Source organism: Seriola aureovittata, chromosome 4, assembly GCF_021018895.1.
Source record: "Seriola aureovittata isolate HTS-2021-v1 ecotype China chromosome 4, ASM2101889v1, whole genome shotgun sequence".
Taxonomy (NCBI): domain Eukaryota; kingdom Metazoa; phylum Chordata; class Actinopteri; order Carangiformes; family Carangidae; genus Seriola; species Seriola aureovittata.
The window spans coordinates 29,917,253-29,937,243 of NC_079367.1; the positions used below are offsets into that span (position 1 = coordinate 29,917,253).

The 19,991-nt window shown below is 42.8% G+C and overlaps 2 protein-coding genes across 2 annotated transcripts; one reads left to right on the forward strand and one right to left on the reverse strand.

Annotated features, from left to right (window-relative positions):
- Window positions 1-375: 375 nt before the first annotated feature.
- On the reverse strand, window positions 376-15,699 carry pgm2l1 (phosphoglucomutase 2-like 1). Its single transcript, XM_056373631.1, has 14 exons — window positions 15,278-15,699; window positions 7,810-7,977; window positions 7,552-7,658; window positions 7,168-7,252; window positions 6,965-7,048; window positions 6,294-6,490; window positions 5,845-6,034; window positions 5,665-5,762; window positions 5,343-5,523; window positions 5,149-5,242; window positions 4,916-5,045; window positions 4,165-4,354; window positions 3,945-4,078; window positions 376-2,069 (listed from the first exon to the last, which is right to left on the reverse strand). Exons 1-14 carry the CDS (start codon window positions 15,452-15,454, stop codon window positions 1,967-1,969), a joined length of 1,938 nt encoding a protein of 645 aa, XP_056229606.1. The 5' UTR covers window positions 15,455-15,699; the 3' UTR covers window positions 376-1,966.
- Window positions 13,830-19,887, forward strand: LOC130167451 (uncharacterized). The gene is made up of 2 exons (XM_056373660.1): window positions 13,830-14,698; window positions 16,833-19,887. Exon 2 carries the CDS (start codon window positions 16,998-17,000, stop codon window positions 17,712-17,714), a length of 717 nt encoding a protein of 238 aa, XP_056229635.1. The 5' UTR covers window positions 13,830-14,698; window positions 16,833-16,997; the 3' UTR covers window positions 17,715-19,887.
- Window positions 19,888-19,991: the final 104 nt, after the last annotated feature.

Here is a 19,991-nt window from a genome sequence, read left to right on the forward strand (position 1 = left end):
ATATTGTGAAAAAATATCTGTTCATTCATCTGAACATGTCAGATGTAATTATGTGACAGAAGTTGTAGCAAAACTGAGAGAATTACGTTATAAACATTACTGATGAGAAAATGATTTAAAGACAATAAAGACAGTTCAAAATCATAATGTTACGAGTCATATTATATTAAAAGTCATAACGAATAAAGTCAGTTTTATCAGGAAAAAATGTGTAATTTTATAAGAAAAGAAAAAATACTGCAAAAACTCATGTAAAACTGGACCAGAAATAAGAACAACAAAGGTTTCACTTTGATCAGCTGATCTGACTTGTTTTTATTCTGGTTGCTTTTCCTGCTGAAAAACTTTTCACCAATAACAAATGAACAAAAGACATTTTAAAGTTTTGTTTGATTTATTGGTAGATCATTAGAGAACCACATGAACAGCATCTTTGTTTTCTTTATTATATGACTGAAGGTGCAACAGTGAAAACACAAATGATCAGTGAGCTCTACAGAGGTCTCACTCTGTCGTCTTTTCACCAGACCGAACTGAACAGATTCAAGCGTTCCACAGATGATTGGCAGCTTCAGCTTCTTTAACAAAATATCAGACTCTACATGGAACACTGCATCACAACATGTAACACGTCGTCTGTACAACATAAATATCTTTTATCTCAATGAGTATAAAAATAAATATTGCCACAGACTCAGATAAACATCAACAACACAAGGAAACAGATGAAGAGCTGATTCCCCCTCTCACACATGTATGGAAGTTCTTTAATGACAAAAAACAAAAACAAAAAACATCAGACACAGCTCACACTTGTTTTGATTTTTGATTAATCAGTCCATTATTTTTTTGATTCATTCATTTATTGTTTGGTCTATAAAATACTAGAAAACAAGAACAATAACGTCACAGTTTCAAACGTCATTTCAGTCCAACACCCAAACAGTTTATCATCTGTTTCAGTAATAAACTCAATGACTAAGTTTTGGTAACAACTTTAGAGCGATGTCAACTACAACTCCCAGTGTGCACTGCTGTAGAATCATCCAATCAGAGAACTGCAGACTCTCTTGCTGTGCGGCTGATGTTGGGCTGAAGTCAGAGGTCCGAGAACTCATTGGATAAATTCTAATATTTCAATAAAATCTTGTTGAGATTTTAGATCAGTTTAAAATCCGTTCAGTTGCTGTGAGACGAGGTTTTATGAATATAAATATTCATGAATATGATTCACGCTTGATATTCACCTTTTCTATGTTACAAACTGTTTGGTTCTCAGTTTGTTTGTTGGATCTTATTTTATTTTTTGGTTATTTCTTCAGTTCAAGTTCAATGAGCACACTGAAGGAAAGAAAAATCTTTTTTTTGGAAAAACTAACTCTCACTTTTCTATGAGCCAACATCCAGAAAAACAATCAAGATTTTTACTCAAGTCTGAATCTGGAATAACAGGGAAAAATATTTTAAAAATCATGAAGAAAAAATATTTGGTCTTTTTTCTTATATCATGAAATGGTTTTAAGTTTATTTTTCTAGCAAACCAAATTATTGTCTGTATAACTTTTGTTATGACATCACCTCGTTTTGTTGTATCAGTAAATATTATTGTTGTTACACAAAATCAGAATAACTATCTCTGTACAACAAACCAACTTATTATTGTATAACAATGTTTATTTTGAATAAATAACAGAATACTTCTTGACGTTACAAGATAAATTTTAAAATAACAAAAGTTTCTTGTTAAAACTGAAAACCCTGGTTTGTAATAATGACAAAAATAATTCATAATAAATTGAAATGAATACATTTTCCTTTTTCTAATTAATTGATTTTTCAGTCTCTAACATCAAACGTCTTCAGTCCGACACGAACCTAACTGACACAGAGTGAAGCAGTTGCTGCTCCGATTTGTCTACAAACAGGATATGACAACACAGGAGGGACAAGGTACAAGGAAGCAGGGTTAAACGAAGCGACGAATCAGGTGGTTTTTCTCAGGCTCCAGGAACTCGTCGACCAGAGCGGCCGTCACCTTCCTGAGCTCCTCCTCCAGACTGGATACATCACTGCAACACAGAGTGATGATGTCACAGAGGCCATGCCCACAATGCCATGATGTCATTTATCGTTTGATGAGCAGGATGAGGACGGAGCCACGGTGATCGATCATTTCATTATCATGATGTCATCATTAAAAACTGTTCCAGTCATGTGATCATATTTTCATTTCACCTTGTTGAATATAATTGTGAACGTTGCTATATCGGAACTTACCGGGAAGTATCAGCGTTTCTTCTCATATATTAAGAACTTCATTCATGGTTCAGACGTTGTTGCGTATAACTAAAAACTCCGCCTCTTTCACAGGAACGCGCTCATAACCAGACAGGTAAACCCAGGGTTAACTGAGCCAGTTGGTAACCAGCTTCGTAGTACAGGTTGTCCAGGAGGGACAATGTTAGGTTCAGTTAACCCAGATAACTAAAAGTTATCCTGGGTATATTGAACTTGCTTCGTAGTACAGGCCTCTGGACTGGACACAAGGACTCACAATACTCATGGGAAATAAGACAATGTTTGTTTTCCTGTCGTGAAACTGAACAGTTTCACCTTCTCAGGTAGAGGGTCGCTCTGGTTGAATTGGACACAGTCAGAGAATGCAGTCGAAAAACTCTTTTCTCATGAAGGTTCAAACTGAGTGAGCTGACGTATCTGAGCAGCAGCCATGATAAGAGCTGAGGAAAGGAGCTTCAATGCCTTCCCATAATTCCTTGCTGCAGGAACATTTAAAACGACAAATGATTGTGGTTTCACCTCAGCAGACTTTTGCAGAGTTGACCTACCTGAGTTCAGGTTATGTAGTGTTTGGTTAATGTTATTTCTGTCACGTCTTGTTTGGAGTTGCCACGTAACGTCGGTGAGTGCGGTAATTAATGTGGCAGCCGTTCTGTTCGACTATGTGCCGGCGGCGCTGCTGCCATTAGTAGGTTTGGCTGCTAGATGGCACGACCTCGATGGAAAACATCATATGAGGGAAAGCTGTGAAGGAGAATTCATAAGGACTTTGGAAAAGAATCTGACTGCACTCAAACTAATCTTCTGTTTACTTTATTGATAACATCTGGACAATTAACTCTCCTTTCCTAACTACGGAAAACAAAACAAACAGGATTGAAATGTTGAAATAAGATGACATGAAAGGAAAATACAAACAGAGAAAGTTGAACCATTAAAATAATAATTAAATAGAGATAGGGAGCTGAGCAAGAGATCAGAATAAATTAAATTCAGACATAAGTTTATAGTTTCCTGCACTTTTTACATTTTTATACATTTGTATAGTGAAGAGTATAGTAGAGCAAAGTAGAGAAAATTCATTTTTAGTGCTTAACACAATGGCAGGGGATTTAGTGAAACAACATTTATGTATAGAATATTGTATTTTGTTATGATGATGATACTGTTAACTATAAATTCAATTTGCTTGTTCTTCATGACTCCTGAGTGGATTTAAAGAGAGTCAGTCAGTCAGACAAGGAGTTCCATCAGTTCTGGATCGTGTCACAAATATAAAAAAGCTGCTGTGTTGTTTCTACATGTGTGTAAGTCTGTCGTGGTGAAACTACGATGATGCATCACTTTAAATGCTGCTGCAGCAAGGAATTATGGGAAGGTATTTCTCCTTTCCTTTGGTAAAGGAAGGTCCAGTGTTTCCTCTGCTAAAGGAGATAAGATAGGAAGTATTGAAGCTCCTTTCCTCAGCTCTTATCATGGCTGCTGCTCAGATACGTCAGCTCACTTCACTCAGTTTGAACCTTCATGAGAAAAAAAAGAGTTTTTGACCACAGCCTAGGACTACAATTTGAGTTGAGTTGAGACTACAGTTACAGAGCAGACTGAGGATGAGGTGGGCAGTAAACAGTGTTTGAGAGTTAGCTGACCTTTTCCCCGGTGCAGCGCAGAACTCAGTGTAATACTTGATCTTTGGTTCGGTGCCGCTGGTTCTCAGCGTGGCCACCATGCCGTTCTGCAGTGTGAATGTGATCATCTGACTGCTCTTTGACACTGGGAGGACCTTCACAGGAAACACACAGAGACACATGATGTCACAGGAAGCACATCAGTGGAGACACTTCACACTGTTCTCTGTTCATGTCTCACCGATCTGAGGTCAGCCTGGCTGCTGTCATATCCCGTGGTTACATCTCTGATGTGGATGATCTGGACGCCCCCGCACGTCTCCGGGTATGAACCCTCACCGCCAAAGTTCCTGATCCGGCCGAAGATCTTCTTGATGGTGGGCGGGTCGTTACAGATGACGTAGGAGGTTTTTGACACATGATAACCATACCTGGGGACAGAAAGCATCAACAGAGATGAAAACTTCTCAGAGTTCAATCATCATCACAACATACAAGGAAGGATTCCTGAAACTATTTCTAGGCCCCTGAAACCTGCTCGAGGATCTAAACCACCTTTCTACCTGGACTGTGTCAGTCACAGATGATCCCTCACTGACTCTGGCCTTTACATACAATATGAACAAACACTTTAAACCTCTGCTGTTAAATGTTAAATGATCCAACAATGTCAATGTCATTCTCTTATTCTACAGACTGAACCAGAATTTAGTTAATTTTTTATTTAAATTAAATTTAAATCGGACTGAATCAAATCCAGACAGTTAGAATCAATAAGAAAACTTCAAACTGCAGAGTTACAGGAAACTGTCATGGTTTTACCACAATATTAACATTAATTATAGGTGCGGTATAACCAAAATTTACAGTATATTTAAATATACTGAGGATGCAAGTGCACCGATACTTTAATGTGACTAAATGCACCAGGACATTTTTAAACCTGTAGGACTAGAACTATGAAATGTAAATGTTGACATCGAGCAGCGTACATCTGGTAGATGTTGTGCAGCTGCTGGTTCAGGCTCAGGTTCTTGGTGTGGAGGTAAGTGGCCATTTCAGCCACGACTGCCGCCGAGCTCACGCCATCTTTGTCTGGGACCATGCTGCCGCACAGGAACCCTGATGTCACAGAGAGAACAGTGTCACTCTGTCTGTTGTCTCTGGTGTTTTACTTACTGATGACAACAACAACAACAACAACAAAAAAAACAGGCTCAGTTACCAATCGACTCCTCAAAGGAAAAAATGACTGTGTTTCCTGTTTTGGTGAGTTCGTGCATCCTGTTTCCAATCCACTTAAACCCTGGAAGAGTTTCCTGTTCAGCACAGAGACAGGAGATCATCCTCCTCCTCCTTGTACCAGTATTATCAATGTTCATTGATGAGATATTTCCACATGTGACTGAACTGTCTCACCTCAAAGTGGAACCCCTCGATACGAGCGAAAGCCTGCAGGATTTTGGAGGACACTGTGGTGGCCAACATGTAAACCTTCTGAGTGTCTGCTGGATCTGGGTGGTTCTCTCTCCAGTTAAAGAACATCCACCAACCCAGCAGAGCTGCCAGCTCGTTACCTGTGAACACCTTCCAACCACACCTGAAACACAGGGAGCTACAGGTAAATACACCTGTAACAGGCAACCACAGGTAAATACACCTGTAGCGTTCTAGTTTACTTTTAGCTTTGAACTCTGACAGGTTCTGGACTGAAGTGTGTTTGAGCAAACATCACAGTTACCCATCAGACTTCTCTGCAACAGCCAAACGGTCAGCATCAGGATCCGTTGCCAGAACAATGCAAGCATTTTCCCTCTCTGCAAGGAGCAGAGAAAGCTCCTGTAACACAGAAAAAGAAGAGAAGAAAACTAGATCTACTGAATCTGAAAAATCACTTGAAGAACTGGGATCTGTTTCTCACCAGAACAGACTCTCCCTCCTCCGGGTTTGGGCAGCGGACTGAAGAGAAATTGGGGTCGGGGTCTTTCTGCTCGGGGACGGGGATCGGTGGAACGAAGCCGAAGGTCTGGAAGGCCTGCTGTACGAAGACGTGTCCCACGCCGTGGAAGGACGAGTGGACAAACTTCAATGGACAGCTGCTGTTCAGGTCCCTGAGACACACAGGAGAAAATATGGTTTTCAGCCTGAGGCAAAGATGTCCATTTTCCTTCACTGCTGTGTAGACCAGCACCAGAATCCAGCACCTGAATCTGGACCTGGATGTGAGCTGCAGAGAGACAGTGTAGTAGTGAGTAAACTAGGGGAGGGTGAACACCAGAACCAGGGACTTCCAGAGGTCCAGGGACTACTTCCAGACTAGTTACAAAGGACTGGGGATTGGCTGCAGAGGTGAACCCGGCCTGCTCTTACCTGTGGAAGCAGAGGGAGGTGAGTTCGTCCATGTAGCAGCTGTTGATCTGGGTCAGGGGGTCGGTCCTCAAGGAGCTGCTCTCCACCAGCTCCTCCTCCCAGCAGGAGGCGCTCCACGGCTCCAGCTGCTCCTCAATGCTCCTCAGGATCTCATTGTCATGAGGTGAGGATATCTGAGCGCCATTACACCAGTACACCTGCAGAGGGAGGCAGAGATGCAGAGCATGAGGAGGGATTTCTAGATTCACACACATGCACAACAAAACAAGAAAAAACTGACCTTGAGCAAAACACAACCTGGTGGTAAAAACAAGTTTGCCTTAGTCCTAAAGTTCATTCATAAAAATGTCTGAAATCTTTTTCTCAGTTGGTGATGAAGTGACTCCAGGCTGTTTGGACATTGTGACGTTATATAAACTGTGAGATGCTACTGATGGAACATGTCCAGATACAGACAGGGTCTCAATCCACAGAGAACAGGGTGACCTGTGTGGAGCTTGATCTCAGGTGTAAGACTGAACACAATTAACCTCCTGTAACAGGTATGTCAAATGTAGCTGTGAAAGAGTAACCTCTACTGTCATCTCCCATCTACCATACCATTACCTATCTTCTCTGGTTGTTTCCTGTGCAGTGTTTAACATGCAGTCAGACCTGTGCTGGTCTCTGACCTTGTATCCATTGTCTTCTTTAGGATTATGTGAAGCGGTGATCATCACTCCAGCTGCTGCTCTGAGCTTCTTTACAGCATACGGCTGAAAAAAAAAAAAAAAAAACACAAAGCAGATGTCATACTGACACACAGCTGAGGATGAGGTGATGATAGGTGTGTTTAAGACCCAGTCAGAGAGATGATGATGGAGAGTTTGCTCACCACGTATGGCGTGGGGACGAACGTGGAGAACAGGTGAACAGGAACATGTCTGCTGAGGATCACAGCAGCCGTCAACTTCGCCAACCTGAAACATAAACATGGGAATGTCCTCATCCACTGACACCCACAAATCACCAATTCTGGGGGCTGTAAACACAGTCTGTTAACACAGAGTTAACCTTTACCTTGACAAAGTAATCGACTGGTGTAGTGATATTTACATCTTTAGAGTTAGAGTTCTACATGATGTTAACTCTAACTCTTTGTCAGGACACAGCAGACTCGGGAGGCACACTCTGTACATCTCTCCGTCCTGTTTCTACTCAATTCTTTTATAAATTTGAATATGAAATGCTCTGCCGACTTTAGGATTCAGACACTGACCTCTGACTGTTGCAGCCGCTCTCCTCCTGCCCTCTGGTGTCAAAACCAACAACTACTCCTCTGCTTTTGAAGTCTGCAAAGTACCTGGACAGATAGGAGAACAGGCCCTGAGGAGAGAGAGACAACATGTTAGACATCAGTCTTTAATTTCATGGCTCCCTTGTTAACTCATGTCATACTTGATGTCAAATATAACATTAGTTGGCCATGAAACACCCAGAAACATTTAATCATTTTAAGTCGGACTTTATGTCTGACCTGTGTGGACTGGATGATGGTGAGGTCGTTGATGCGGTTGAATCCAGCTCCCATTGGTGCTCTGAGTCCAGCTGTACCAAATTTCATCCTGCTGCAGAGTATCGACCGCAGATCATCCAATCGACCCACTGCCACCAGAGACTCCACCTGAGCCCGAGTCCGCCGGTTCTACACCACAGGAGAAGAAATCCATCAGAACCTGATCAAACTGGTTCCTCTGAGCCTCATACTCAACACACTCAGTTCTGACACATGCTGGTGTTTGAAGCCAGTGGATGAAAACCTGGAGACATTGTGTACCTGTGACTGTAACTGTACCATGATCCTCAAACATGACATTACATCTTTTTTCTCAAAATATTTAAACTTTATGCTTTGAAATTTCCAACCATGACATGACTGACATGATTAATCACATCCATCCCTCCATTTTCTTATGCTTATCTGGGGTCAGGTCACGGTGGCAGCAGGCTAAGCAGGGTATTCCAGACATCACTTTTTCCAGGAACACTTTCCAGCTCCTCCTGGGGGATCCTGAGGTGTTCCCAGGCCAAATGGGATATGTAATGCCTCCAGTGAGTTCTGGGTGTACCCTGGGGTCTTCTCCCAATTGGACGTGCCCAGAGAACCTCCAAAGGAAGGCACCCAGGAGGCATCCTAATCAGATGCCCAAACCACCTCAACTGGTTCTTTTCAACGTGAAGGAGCAGCAAGCATAGCAGATGTCCCTCCAGATGTCCGAGCTTCTCTGTCCGAGCTCCTCCTGTCTCCAATGCTGAGCCCAGACACCCTATGGAGGAATCCCATTTCATCCACTTGAATCTGCAATCTCATTCTTTTGGTCACTACCCAGAGTTCCTTAGCATAGGTGAGGGTTGGAACAAAGATCAACTGTTAAATTGAGAGATTTGCCTTCTAGCTCAGCTGTCTCTACACCACAAGGGTCTGGTACAACATGATGCACTGATCCAACTGTCAATCTCCCGCTCCATCTTACCCTCACTTGTGAGCAAGAACGGGGGAAACTTGAACTCCTTGACATGGGGCACCAACTCACCCCCAACCTGGAGGGAGCAGTCCCCCATTTCTCAGTCCCCCAACCATGGCCTCAGACTTGGAGGTGTCCTGGCCACTTCACACTTGGCTGCAAACTGTCCCAGTGAGCACTGGAGGTCACGTTCTGATAAAGACAACACCACCATATCTGTGAAAGCCAAGAAGCAATTCTGAGGTTCTCAAAGCGGACACACTCTTCACCTTGGCTGTGCCTTGAGATCCTGTCCATGAATATCACAAACAGGGACAACCTTGGAGGAGTCCAATACTCACTGAAAACTCACTGAATGGTGAAAACGTGTTTGACTTTGTGCCATGAATACAGACCCAGCTCTCCCTAGGGCAGAATGGCTTGTAAGAATGTGCCTGGTACCCCATAATCCCACAGTACCCCCCACAGAGCCCCCTGGGGGACACAGTCACAAACCTTCTACAAGTCAAAACACATGAAAACTGGATGGCCAAACTCCCATGCCCCCCTCAGCGCTATCGCAAAGGTAAAGAGCTGGTCCACTGTCCCACAGAATCTGCATTGCTCCTCCTTTAGCTGAGGTTTGACAATCAGTCGGAGCCTCCTTTCCAACAATCTGGACAAAACTTTCCCAGGGAGGCTGAGCAATGTTATACCTTGATAATTGGAGCACACCCTCCGGTCCCCTTTTTTAAAAATGGAAACCACCATCCCGATCTGTCACTCCACAGGTACTGTCCCCGCGCTCCATGCAGCACTGAAGAGGTGTGTCAGCCATTACAGCCCAACAATGTCCCAAGCCTTCATCATCTCAGGGCAAATCTCATCTACACCAGGCACTTTTCCACTGAGGAGTTTCTTGACTACTGGAACGACCTCTGCCAGGGCTAACCGGGTTCAGGAGCAAGGTGTTCTTTTCATCGCCCAACGGAATCTCCAGTCCGGGTCACAACCTGAGTCAAGCCCTGCTTCTCCTTCCTGAGTCGCTGAATGGTTTGCCAGAACTTTCTAGTGGACAAATGAAAGTCCTCCTCCACAGCCTCCCTGAATCCTGCCACACCTTTGGCTTAGTTTAGTTTTTGCTTCTGTGACGGCTGAAGCTGCAGCCCTTCTGGCTGCTGGGGTACCTATTTGCTGCTTCTGGGGACCCCTGGGCCAACCAAGCCCGAAAGGCCTCCTTCTTCAGCTTGACAGCTTCCCTCACCTCTGGTGTCCACCAGTGGGTTCTTACGTTGCAACCTCAACAGGCACCAATGACCCTGACGCCACAGCTCCTACCAGTTGCCTCTGCAATGGAGGCTATAAAACATGGCATACCCGGACTCTATCTCCCCAACCTCTCATGGGATGCATGAGAAATTTTACCAGAAGTGTGAGTTGAAGACATACTGTATAAGACATACAAGACACAGACAGGGGCCTCCAAAAATTCCCAGTTCACCCTCACTACACATTTGGGTTTGCCAGGTCTGTCTGGCAGCCTTCCCTGCCATCTGATGCAATTCACCACCATGTGCTGATCAGTTCACAGCTCTGCCCCTCTCTTCACCTGAGTGTCCAAGATATACAGCTGCAGATCTTATGATACAACCACAAAGTCAATCATTGATGTTTGGCCTAAGGTGCTCCGGTACCATGTACACTTGTGAGCTACCTTATGTTCGCACATGGTGTTTGTTATGGCCAAACTACAGGGTTTTTCCTGGTCAAAAATTAGGCGGGGGTGGTACTAAGCTGTACGACCGAAAATGAATAAAAAGTGAGGTTAAAATCATGTAATTGTCGGCTTCAATACACTTGTTAATACACTCCTAAAGACTTGGTAATCTCGCCTTGACTCCTCTCTCGTGCTCTGATCCTCTCCTCCATCTGCACCTTCCACTTGTGGCTGAGAACTAGGCCTTCTTTCAGTGACAAATTAACCGTATCTCGTCAGTAACATGAATTAACTTTTTTTCCCATATTAGAAGAACTAATGATGTCCGCACTCTGCACGGTTTCACCTGTCCTCGTGATTATCCTCCTCACAAACTTTTTAAAGTAATCTGTGATTTGAGACATTTCTGCAAAAAAACATGGGATGTAGCGTTAATTTAGGGAAACTTTTCAAGAAGCTGGGTGTGGTGCTTGGGTGTAAAAGAGATAATATTCACTTGTTTGAATAGCAGCAAAATCAGGTCGCCGCTTCCTTCCGCAGGCAGAAAATCCAGCACGTTCATATTCTTCTTCTTTGGAAATTTCAGAGGGCTCTGCCTGATGCACAGATTATGATACAGCGCCACTACATTGCATTACAAACATCAAATCCACCGAATACCGAGAAAACAAGTAGGCCTACTATAATTTTGTCGGGAGGCGGAGGGGCACGAACAAAGCATTAACAAAGCACCACTCCTCTCAATCATGCCCCTCCAGGTTTCTCCGTTGTTACCCAAATGAGTGTTGATGTTCCTCAGCAGAATTATAAAGTCCGCAGGCGGAACCATTTCCAGGACCCCACGCAGAGACTCGAAGAAGGCCTGATATTCTGAGCTATTATTTGGTGCAGAAGCACACACAACAGTCAGAGCCTTCCCCTCAGTGACCTGCAGTCACATAGAGGCGACCCTCTAATGGGGAGAACTCCAACACAGCGGTTCTCAACCAGGGGCTTGTGAGTATCCCCACACACACCTGGGGGCTGTCACTCTGGGGAACTCTGGAAAAGGAGAGTCCAGCCCCTCCTCCAGAGTTTGGTTCCAGTGCCCATGCTATGCATCTGGGTGAACCCAACTACATCTAGTTGGTACCACTCCATCTCCCACACCAGCTCAGGCTCCTTCCCCAGCAGAGAGGTGACGTTCCATGTCCCTCCGACCAGTCTGCAACACTGGGAGAAAGTATGCCGAGGTCCCCACCTTCGCCTGCTGCCTTGTCTGCATCACACCCTATGATTAATTACAATGCCAGGATAAAAGAAAATCTATTGAGAAGTCAAAGTTGATCCTGCACCCTCTCTAATGATTTAGTGACTTTGATAAAAGATTTACATCTTCAAAGGGAACCAATGGGAAGAAATCACAGAATAAAAAGCAGGCTGGAGACTGACACGGAGTGTCACACTTGTAAAGTCCCCCCTATTGATCTGAATGATCAGTATATAAAAATGTAATAATTGGTTTATACCAGAGTATACATCAGTTATAAAAACAAGTTGAAGTGTTTATCAATGTTCAATATTTGTTCCACATATTTTATATTATTCTGCTGTGTTTTAATATATTATTGGTTACTATCTGTTTACAAGAGGAGTTACAGCTCTTAAAGAACAAAGGACATTAATAAACACTGAGATCTGATCACAACTACATTATGACCTGTTCAACGTTCATTATCTGCAGTTATTTACTTCAGTATATTTCTATACTCATTATGAATGCTAAATAAGGGCCAAGTGTAGCTAATACATGTTCTGGGACATTTTACAGATGAAAAATCATCTTGTAAATTTTAGTAAGGAAACTTCACAGGGAATTAAATTAGTATCAACAACAGAATTACAATAAAAATGATAAAAATGTTCTAAATTTAAGATAATGAGTGAAAATGCTGAAAACATACTGGAACATTGAATGCTGTTTGTGGTGAAGACAACTCTAAATAATAAGTGCTAATTGGCCAACACACAGTGGACATATCTAATGTTGCGAAGTTGAAATCTTGTAAAGGTTTTAATTATCTCACTGAATCAAACGCCCAGATCTTATGAATCTAAAAAAACATGTGTTGTCAGTGTTTCACATCTGATTGACAGACTTTGGTCAAAAACTTGGTCAAAAACTAACTGATTATTGAATCAGACCAGAAAACTGTGAAGCAGCATGTTTCTACATGACTCTGGAGATCATATGATTACATGAAGAGATCACAGTGTAAAGGATAACAGTGAATAACTCACTCAGCCTGGTGTGTGTCTGAGTGTGCTGCCTTTTCCAGGCGGCTGACATTTACAGTGGAGGTCATCAACATTCATGGCAGCCATGACCTTTAAAAACACACACCTCTGAAATCAGAGTGGGCATGTGTGTATAAATATATAAATAAATTAATAGAGGAAAAAATCTCAACATTTTCTGTACAATCCTCACGTTTTCATATCATTAATTAACACTGGAAACCCTGAACTGATGCATCAGCGCCACCAGGTGGCAACTGACATCTCTTTGTGTTTCTTTTGCCATGACGACTGCAGCAGGCTAAATCTCCACCTGATATTAACCTGTGGTCTGTTATGTGACATCCGATCACAGTGATTAGTGGATTAATCAATAATGAAAACAATAGTTAGCTGCAGCCTTAATTTAGAGCTTGGATTTACAAGCGGCACCCTGGATGTGATAGTAAGAGGAAGGACTCTACTGCAGCAGTGAAGGCACGTCCACAAAGAGACAGTTCAAAGGGCCTTACATAGGACAGAACAGGTATTAAGACAAGAGACATGAGGCAGGTTAAAGAAAGATGGAAATGAGCTAAAATAGAATAAGACGAATTAAAAAGTAGAATAAAAATGACAGAACAGCTGCAGTGAGAGACATGAATAAATGTTCCCAAAGTCTTCAGTCCTGATTTCGGAGCTAAAAACTCAGCTGCTACTCCAGGTTTACTTTGGACTCCGGTAATAATAAGCAGACATTGTCCAGACCACCTGGGAGGTCTGGACTGTTGAGAATAAAGAAGTAGATCAGAAATCAACCATTCCTGAGTGTTTTAATCATTCATTCTTTGACAAACATGAAGCCAATGTAAACACTTGAGAACTGGACTTATGTGGTCTAAATGAGGACTCTCAATCAGCTGCAGGTGTCTGACCTGAGACAAGTAAAGACAGCGCAACAGTAGTCAAGTCTACTTCAGATAAACACATGAACAGGTTTTTCTAAATACCACTATGAGCTAATTCCTTTAGTTCTTCATATATTCTTCTGGCGACTGAATGTTGGTATGATTCCAGGACTACAGGCAGATCTCTGACCTGGTTTGTGGTAGTTAATGTCTGAAGCTGAACACTGACTTTCAATCTTCATCTTAAAACAGTTATTTCAGTTTCATTTTTGTTCAAGTGGAGGAAGCTTTGATCTCTGCAGTCACTGGTTTGTTCAGTGCACCTGGTCACCTGGTATAAATATGTGTGTCATCTGCATAACTGAGGAAGACTAGAAACCAAACCTCTGAATGTTCACACAGATATGTTCTTTCTCCCACCCAGGAAAATTAAAGAAAGCCTCAGCTGACCTGGAACAACGAACAAATACCTTCATTACCTTCAGTCCGTTAGACTGCTATAATGACCTGCTTACTGGTTTACCTGACATTGGCTTCAGTGTGTCACAGCAGAATTAAAATCCTGCTATTTTTATGTCTTTACATTCATCTATGTATCAGAACTGTCTGATTATGTTAAACTAAAAAAATCAAATGTTTTAATTATGTCAATATTTTCTTTTAAAGTTTCTCTTCCCTTCCATGAAGCTGCTTCGTGTATGAATATCAGTCTATAATTAAATTTACCTTGTGTTGCTTTAAAGAGCTATTAAAAGGCTCATATTTGAGTCAGATTCAGCAGGTGGATGGTGGAGGATCTGAACCAGCTGATTCAGTCTGTGGTATCCAGATGATTAACGGCTGGCTCATCATTTTAACAGAAGTTTCACCACCTGTACAGACCTTTTCTGGTCACTTGTGCCAAACAGAGTGAATGAGCTGTGTCATGCTGCTTGATAACCCATAAAGCTAACCTCCATAACGACCCAGAGCCTCCGGTGTTCCTGACTGCCAGCTGGCCTGCAGAGCCGCACTGCGGGCAACATACACTCTCTAACCCCGGTGAGACTCTCATCTGAAAACAACCCACAGATGCGGGTGTGTCGTTTTCAGATCTCCCATGTAATACCTCGTAATTTTAGATTTTCTTGCATGTCGACACAATTAACGGCAATAAGAAACATGACTTGATATATGTCCTGAAATGGCTGTTTCTGGTGGTAAATACGGCATACGGCACCAATATATATGCCGTTATTTAAATTAAATTAAATGTTATGTTTTGTAGTTGCTGCGCCAGCTATTCCCACGCGCCTTCAACGCAGCTGGAGCATCGTTTAACTGCTCACAAAGTTTCACTTCTATGAAAAATGACGCTGCTTTACTAAATAATTATTACTTATATTAGGTTATTTATATACCGATTTTACGAGACGATCGTGATTATATATTAAATACAGTAGCTTACATCAATTTTACCACACGTGTTCGCCAAAATGCAATGTCAACATAAAATGCCAGATTTCTCAGGGAAGTCTGGTGTGACGTTCCCTCCGCACAGTCATGCACGCACAGCAGGACAGACCGGGTTTACGCTGGTTTCCCCAGTACTTCCTAGCTGACAGGCGGATAGACACTCACTTTGTCCCATGTTAGCCACTGGTGCACCGCGTTGTCCAGCTGTGGGTCGCCGGTACTCTGGCACCTCAGGTTGGCGTTCAGGTCCCCGTTAACTCCGTTATCGTCTCCCATGCTCACAGACTGAGCCAGGCCAGCTAACACTCGATGAACGGTAGCAGGGCCATTTGACTGTCGCATGAAGTAGCAAACAGCCAGCGGACCGTGACACGGTGTTAGCTCCCCGCTGATAGCGGTTCCCGGCTCCTGGAGTGGATAGACACACGCCTCCTCTTTGTTATGGTTGCCGGAGGTGAACTCCGTAACTCTGCGTGTCAGCCTTTTACTTCACTCACCGAAGCTACACGTTCTGTTGCACTGCTGACACGGGAAGTCGATATCAGCCCGCTAACTGCCCAGAATATTCCTGTAAATATTCCTCTGTAAAGTTCGTAGACACGACAGGAATATTCACCAGTAAACGTCATGAACACCGCAGCCAAGTTCTCAAGAGGCAACACTCTCAACTTCCGGTCTGTTATTACAACAAAAGCCTCTATCGTTTATTTTGAAAGAATCCTTAAAACAAGAATAAGACAGTTTTATTATTAGGGCCTGAGCACCAAAGGGTGCGAGGACCCTATTGAAATAGCGCTTTTTATTCTTCTTCTTGTTTTCCTTCCATGAAGTAAATCGCCTTTTTGAGGCCTTTCCTAAATTCAAAAGTAATGAAGTCATGAAACTTTACACACGCCTGGTGAAAATTTACATCTGGTAGCCTATGGGTCTTACACATGGGCGTGGCAAAATGGCTCAACAGCGCCACCTAGAAAATTTCAAGAAGGCCTTTCCTATACCCATGGTTTAACCTACATGCACGAAAGTCGGTATGCACATGTATCATGCCAAGACTTACAAAAAAGCCTCTTGCGCCCATACCCTCAACCAAAGAGGAAGTCAGCCATTTGAATTCAATTTGCAATTTTGCCGCCGTTTTTTTCGATTTGGGGTCACGTACTTTAACGAACTCCTCCTAGGGAATTCATCAGATCGACATAATCTGTGGTCAGCCTCAAAATAAGACCTTTGTGATGTTATATAGCTAAGCTTTTGAGTTTTCGCTGTAGGACCCGCCCCTGATGGCATGACGAATTTCGATCCTTCTCCATGAAAAATGAAACTCCCTCTCATTCCAACACAAGTTGTCCAAGCTGCCTCAACCTTTCTGTGTCATAAGAGTCCCGCCCTGAACACACTCATATGCTCATATTCAGTGATACTCATAGTGCCCCCTTGTGGAAACAGGAAGTGTCATGTTTTACATTTTGATATACTACTACTACTCATAGTAGGTTGATCCAATCATGATCCAAACATGTTCAGGAAATGCTTAACAACTTGATTGCGCTGTAGTTAAAACTGTGACTTTTCATGGAACAGCCTGCCTGTGGCGGCATGGCGAATTTCGGTCCTTCGCCATGAAAATTCAACTTGCTATAACTCCAGCATGCTAGTTTTTTATGTGAAAAAGGAGCCTAACCATTTCAGGCCTGTTGTCTTGACCTCTCACCTGATGAAGACTTTGGAGAGGATCATCCTGAGTCACGTGAGACCACTGGTGAGCACACAGCTGGACCCCCTGCAGTTTGCTTACCGGCCTAGTGTTGGGGTGGACGATGCAGTGATCTACCTACTGCATAGATCACTGCTACACCTGGAGGACAGTGGGAGCACTGTGAGGGTCATGTTTTTTGACTTTTCTAGTGCTTTCAACACGATCCTGCCGCCACTGCTCAGAGTGAAGTTGGAAAGTGTGGGAGTGGACCATTACCTGGCTGCATGGATGATAGACTACCTCACCAACAGACCACAGTACGTGAGGCTTCGTCACTGTGTGTCTGCTGTGGTGCTCTGCAGTACAGGTGCGCCCCAGGGTACGGTGCTCTCCCCTTTTCTCTTCACCCTGTACACCTCGGACTTCACACACAACACCACACACTGCCACGTCCAGAAGTTCTCTGACGACACAGCCATTGTTGGGTGTGTTTCGGAGGGAAATGAACAGGAATACAGGACAGTCATCGGGGACTTTGTCAGCTGGTGCAAGATCAACCAGCTTCAGCTTAATGCCAGCAAAACAAAGGAGATGATTGTGAACCCCAGGCGGAAGACATCCCACTTCACACCAGTGAACATCCAGGGACTGGACATCGAGGTGGTGGAGAACTACAAGTTCCTGGGGGTTCACCTGAACAACAAACTGGACTGGTCCACCAACACCCACGCTCTCTATAAGAAGGGTCAGAGTCGCCTTCACCTGCTGAGGAGACTGAGGTCCTCCTGTGTGGGGCTCTCCTCAGGACCTTCTACGACTCTGTGGTGGCCTCAGCCATCTCCTTCGCTGTGGTCTGCTGGAGAGGGGGCAGCACTGACAGGGATAGGCAGAGGCTCAACAAACTAATCCGGAAAGCGAGCTCTGTCCTGGGCTGCCCCCTAGACTCCATTGAGAAAGTAGGTGACAAGAGGATGTTAGCTAAGCTGACATCCATCATGAACAATAACTCTCACCCTCTGCATGACACTGTAGGATCTCTGAGTAACTTCTTCAGCAGCAGACTTTTACATCCTCGCTGTAAGAAGGAGAGGTTCCGCAGGTCCTTCATTCCAGCAGCTGTCAGACTCCACAACTCCTGCTCTTCCTGACCATGTGCAAACTTGCACTTTTTCATGTACATATCGTGTGTATTGTGTATATTGTATTTATTAGTGTATATTTGGTGTATTTTTGATGTATATTTCCATAGATGTTTATTCTATAGATGTTTATTTTTCTGCTGTGGTAAATGAATTTCCCAGTTGTGGGATAAATAAAGTTAATCTAATCTAATCTAATCTAATCTAATAAAAGTCCTTGCCTTGAACACACCTATATGTCCATATTTAGTAGTATTTATAGCACCACCTCTAGGCAATATGTGGTATTATGATTTACTTTTTCATTTATTATTCCTAGAGAGTTGACCTGGCACTCAATAAAACGGTCAGAAAATAATTTGTTGAATATGCTGATGCTTCATGGATGTCAGTTTTGAGTTTTCACTTAAAGGCGTCGCTCTGGCGGCATGTCAAATATGTAACAGGAAGTGGCTTTATGTCCGTGACGTATTGTCTAATTCCAAGATCATGGTTGCTTTATTGTCATCTTCAGACCAGTGCAATTCTACAGTGCAGAGCTTTTGAGTCTTCGTTAAAAGGGCCTGCCCGTGGCAGCACAGCGACTTTCGATCCTTCGGCATGAAACAGGAAGTTGCTATAACTCCAGCATCCATTGTCCAAACAAGCCAAAACTTTATAAGTTTGATGAGACTCCCACCCTGAACACATCTACATGCTCATCTTTAGTAATACTCATAGCGCCACATAATGGAAATATAGGAAGTGGTTTATAACTCTGTGATACTTTGCCCAATCTTCCCCAAATTTTACATGTTTGATGACAGTCTGACACTGAAGACATCTGCATACTAATATTACACTATATTCACAGCGCCAACTACTGAAAATACAAAGTAACTCTTACATGACAATCATATCATTTACATGACCTTTTTGAGTGTAAGGTCTGATCTGGTGTAGTTTTGGATGTTTTCTTATCTTAGTCTACATTGTGCTCACATGGTGCCTCTTCTTAGTTACAGCTGAGTTTGATAGAAGGCACAGACAAACTGACTTAAAAAACTTGGTTGTGAATAATGAAGATGCCATCTGGAATGCATGGGGACTTGTAAGCAACAGTGTACAACAGCAACTTTTTCCTCTTGGGACTCCCAGACGGGTTCATCCAACAGCTCTGATGGTTCATGGATCATCATGTAAACTGAAAATATAAAGGAGCAAGAATAGAACACTGAGGAACCCCAAAAGTTATTACCAACACTGTGAATGGGGATGACGTCAATCTCTAAACACAACTACTTTATAAAATGATAATATCAGATGTTTTCTTTACAGCTTGTTCTGATGCATAAAGAAGAATGAGAGAATGAAAGCAGCTATGTTGATTCATAATGTCATTAATACAGTGGAATATAAAAACTGTGTCATGTGTAATAGTGATTTGTGACTTTAACAGATAGGTGAGCCAAGCTGAAGAACCAGCCACCCCCTCTTGTCTGTAGCTAGCTTTAGCTAGTCACCTGTCAAAGGTCCCAGGATCATCCACAATGTGCAAACATTCAAGAAAAGTTGCTCCCCTTTCTGACAAGCCCAACCTTTATCAACAGGACACAGTCACGCCCATGAAGATGTCAGAAAATGAAGCGACAGCTGTTCAGGAATGTACTTTGGGTCAAACTAGCTAGCTTCCAGAGTCAATGGCCTGCCACAGGTGGGCAGTAAATTACATGTTAATGACACAGGCATCAGATCCTTTATGAGACACACAGCTGTTCTGATATCAGATGTAAGGAGAGCTATCACTTCCAGCTATTTGTTGTCTTTACTGTTAAACTCCCTTAACTTTAAATTAAGACAATTTAGAGGAAATTTAAGGGGGTGGTTATAGTATTATAAATGGACTGTAAAGTATTTTTATTTTGAGTTTAACAGCACAACTGAGGGGTGTTTTAAGGGGTAAAAAATATTAACTTTTAAATGACACAAAAGCCCCTTCATTTTCATCCATTTTATATTAAACAGCCTTAGTCTTTTTTATTAAGGTGCAAATTAAACAACTGTT